This window comes from Salvia hispanica, chromosome 1 (genome assembly GCF_029641045.1).
Source record: "Salvia hispanica isolate PSC_SH4W2 chromosome 1, Shi_PSC_v1, whole genome shotgun sequence".
NCBI lineage: Eukaryota > Viridiplantae > Streptophyta > Magnoliopsida > Lamiales > Lamiaceae > Salvia > Salvia hispanica.
This window is the reverse complement of record NC_142692.1, coordinates 41,070,330-41,072,814: the sequence shown is the minus strand read 5'-3', so window position 1 is coordinate 41,072,814 and position 2,485 is coordinate 41,070,330. Positions and strand designations below refer to the sequence as shown.

Here is a 2,485-nt window from a genome sequence, read left to right as displayed (position 1 = left end):
TTAGCTTAGGATTTCTTCCAAAATATGAGATTCCCAATCGAATTCATTCACGATAATCAAGCATGAATTACTGTGAGATTTCTTAACCAAATTCATGCGCAATTTGTCAAGTTTGAAACAAATTCAGCTTCCCGATCCAATTCGTTCACGATTGATCAGCTACGTTTTTTCATCGTGATTGAATTCATTCTTCTGTGATCAGCGTGGCAAACCGAAGGTATCAAATTCGCTCACGATTTTACTCATTCTTCACGTTCATTCCTTCATCGCGACGTCTGGATTCCTTATCCCATGGATTCGATTCTGATACATTCATCGGAAGATTATTTCGATTCCGATTCCTCTTCATCGGGAGAGGAAGGAGAAACTAAATCTAAAGGTAATTATCAATTAAGTGTTGTTGCTCAGCATGATTAGATTGTGTATGATATGAAAAACGTTAGAATGAACTATATGTGACGACCAGTGAAGTAAATATGCTCAATATGCGTTGTAGTGTAGAAATATGCTTTTTAGTGAGTAAATATGTACTATCGTCTATTAAATATGCTTTTTAGTGAAGTATATTATGCATTAGAATGAAGGAAAACATCATTAAAGTGAAGTATTCCATTGCTAGAATAAAATATTTGTGATTCATGGTTAGAGTGAAGTAAAACATGATTTAAGTGAAGTATTCCATGGCTAGAGTGAAGTGTCTGTGATTCATGCTTTAAGTGATCTATTTTTTCATTTTAGTGAAGTAAAATATGATTAAAGTGTAGTATTCGAGTGTTAAAGTGAATTGTTTGTGATCCATGTTTTTAGTGCTCTGTTTTATCATTTTAGGGAAGTATATTATCCATTAAGTGAACTATTTTATGCTCACAGTGGTTCATGCTTAAAGTGCTCTATTTTTTCGTTTTAGTGAAGTAAAACATGATTACAGTGAAGTATTTTATGCTCACAATGAAGTATATATTTCTTACAGTGGTTTACGTACCAAAATGTCCCGATGATTTGAAACCAAAAATTGGACAAAGTTTCATGACCCTTGATCGTGCATTGGACTTCTACAACAATTATGCTCGATATGTTGGGTTTGACACCCGTAAGAAGGGATCGAAAAAGGAAAAAGATGTCATTACTTGGAATTATGTGGTGTGTAGCCGAGAAGGTACAAAGCAAAGAAAAAATGAACAACATGAGGTGAAACGCAAGCGTTCTTCTATTAAGTGCTTTTATAATGCTAAAGTGTCTTGGAAGTTTTTTATGGGTATTGGTTATGTTATACAAAGTTTTGTTGAAGAACATAATCACGAGATGGTTGAGGAACGCCATAAGCATTTTATGAAGTTGAACCGCAATTTGGATTTAGTCCATCAGAAATTCATACTTGATTGCGCTAACGCAAATATCGGTCCAACTTTAAGTTTTAGCTTACTCAAGGAAGTTCTTGGTGGATTAGATTATGTAGGGTGTACTGTTTTAGAAGTGCGCAACTACAGACGTGACCTTAGAGCATACGTGGAAGGAGCTGATGCACAAATGCTATTAAATGAGATGCGCAGGAAGAAGGAACTTTGTGCAGCATTTACCTATGAATTTGAGGTCAACTCAAAGGATAGACTGACACGTTTGTTTTGGTGTGATCCAACTGCCAAGAGAAATTATCATTTGTATGGTGATATTGTTTCTTTTGATACGACATACTCAACAAATAGGTACGTGCACACTAATTATATTCATATGCCTCATAGTTTATGAAGCTGGTCGGGATGTGATAGTACAAGTGTAGTGTGTGTGCAGTGTTGCGAAATTCAAATAAGGCAGGTTCCCCAGATCCAGCAAGTCCACTAGATCACTTGGTCTAGGAACTCTTAGGTTGTGCGGAATCCCGGTCGTCGGACACACAAGTACTTCCCCGCTTCAAAAACCCTCAACCACTTTACTAAACCTAGTATAGGGAAGTAGGGATCGATCCCACAGAGAAGGATGCGTAAGACTTGTAATCAAGGATTTGGGAGTATTTTTGGTGTTGGCTGCTGCCACGCATTTTCTTGGGTTGAGGAAAATTAAAGTTAACTTGACTTGGGAATATTAGAAAGAACTTAACCTAACAGCTAGACCTAGGAGATAATTCTACGGTGGGACCACATCTAAGAAAAAGCAGAATACGACTGGAAAGTGGCAGAATAACTAACTCTCGTACTAACTGACAGTGACATCGTCTTCTACAACCAAATTCGCATTAAACTTCTTGAGAAAACACATAAGCAAATCAAAAACAGGGCTACTAGCTTGAAATCAAATCTATGCATAAATAACGAAGAACTTAATAGATCTGCATACCTAGACGAAGCGAAATAGGAAACAAGGGAAATAAAACAAGTCTATCAGCTATTGTTTCTTTCACACGCCAAAACCAACTTCAGACGCTAAATCCACTCCGGATCCAAGCGTCCGACACGGACTCCAAACAGAAGAAATTCTCCATCACGTCAGA

At 37.1% G+C, this 2,485-nt stretch overlaps 1 protein-coding gene across 1 annotated transcript; it reads left to right on the top strand.

Annotated features, from left to right (window-relative positions):
- The first annotated feature begins 1,026 nt into the window (after window positions 1–1,026).
- Window positions 1,027–1,746, top strand: LOC148933814 (protein FAR1-RELATED SEQUENCE 5-like). Its single transcript, XM_089061614.1, has one exon. It carries the CDS (start codon window positions 1,027–1,029, stop codon window positions 1,744–1,746), a length of 720 nt encoding a protein of 239 aa, XP_088917740.1.
- Window positions 1,747–2,485: the final 739 nt, after the last annotated feature.

Bases quoted from the DNA above. Each gene is read 5' to 3' on its own strand.
- LOC148933814 (XM_089061614.1), top strand. From the start codon at position 1,027: ATGACCCTTGATCGTGCATTGGACTTCTACAACAATTATGCTCGATAT.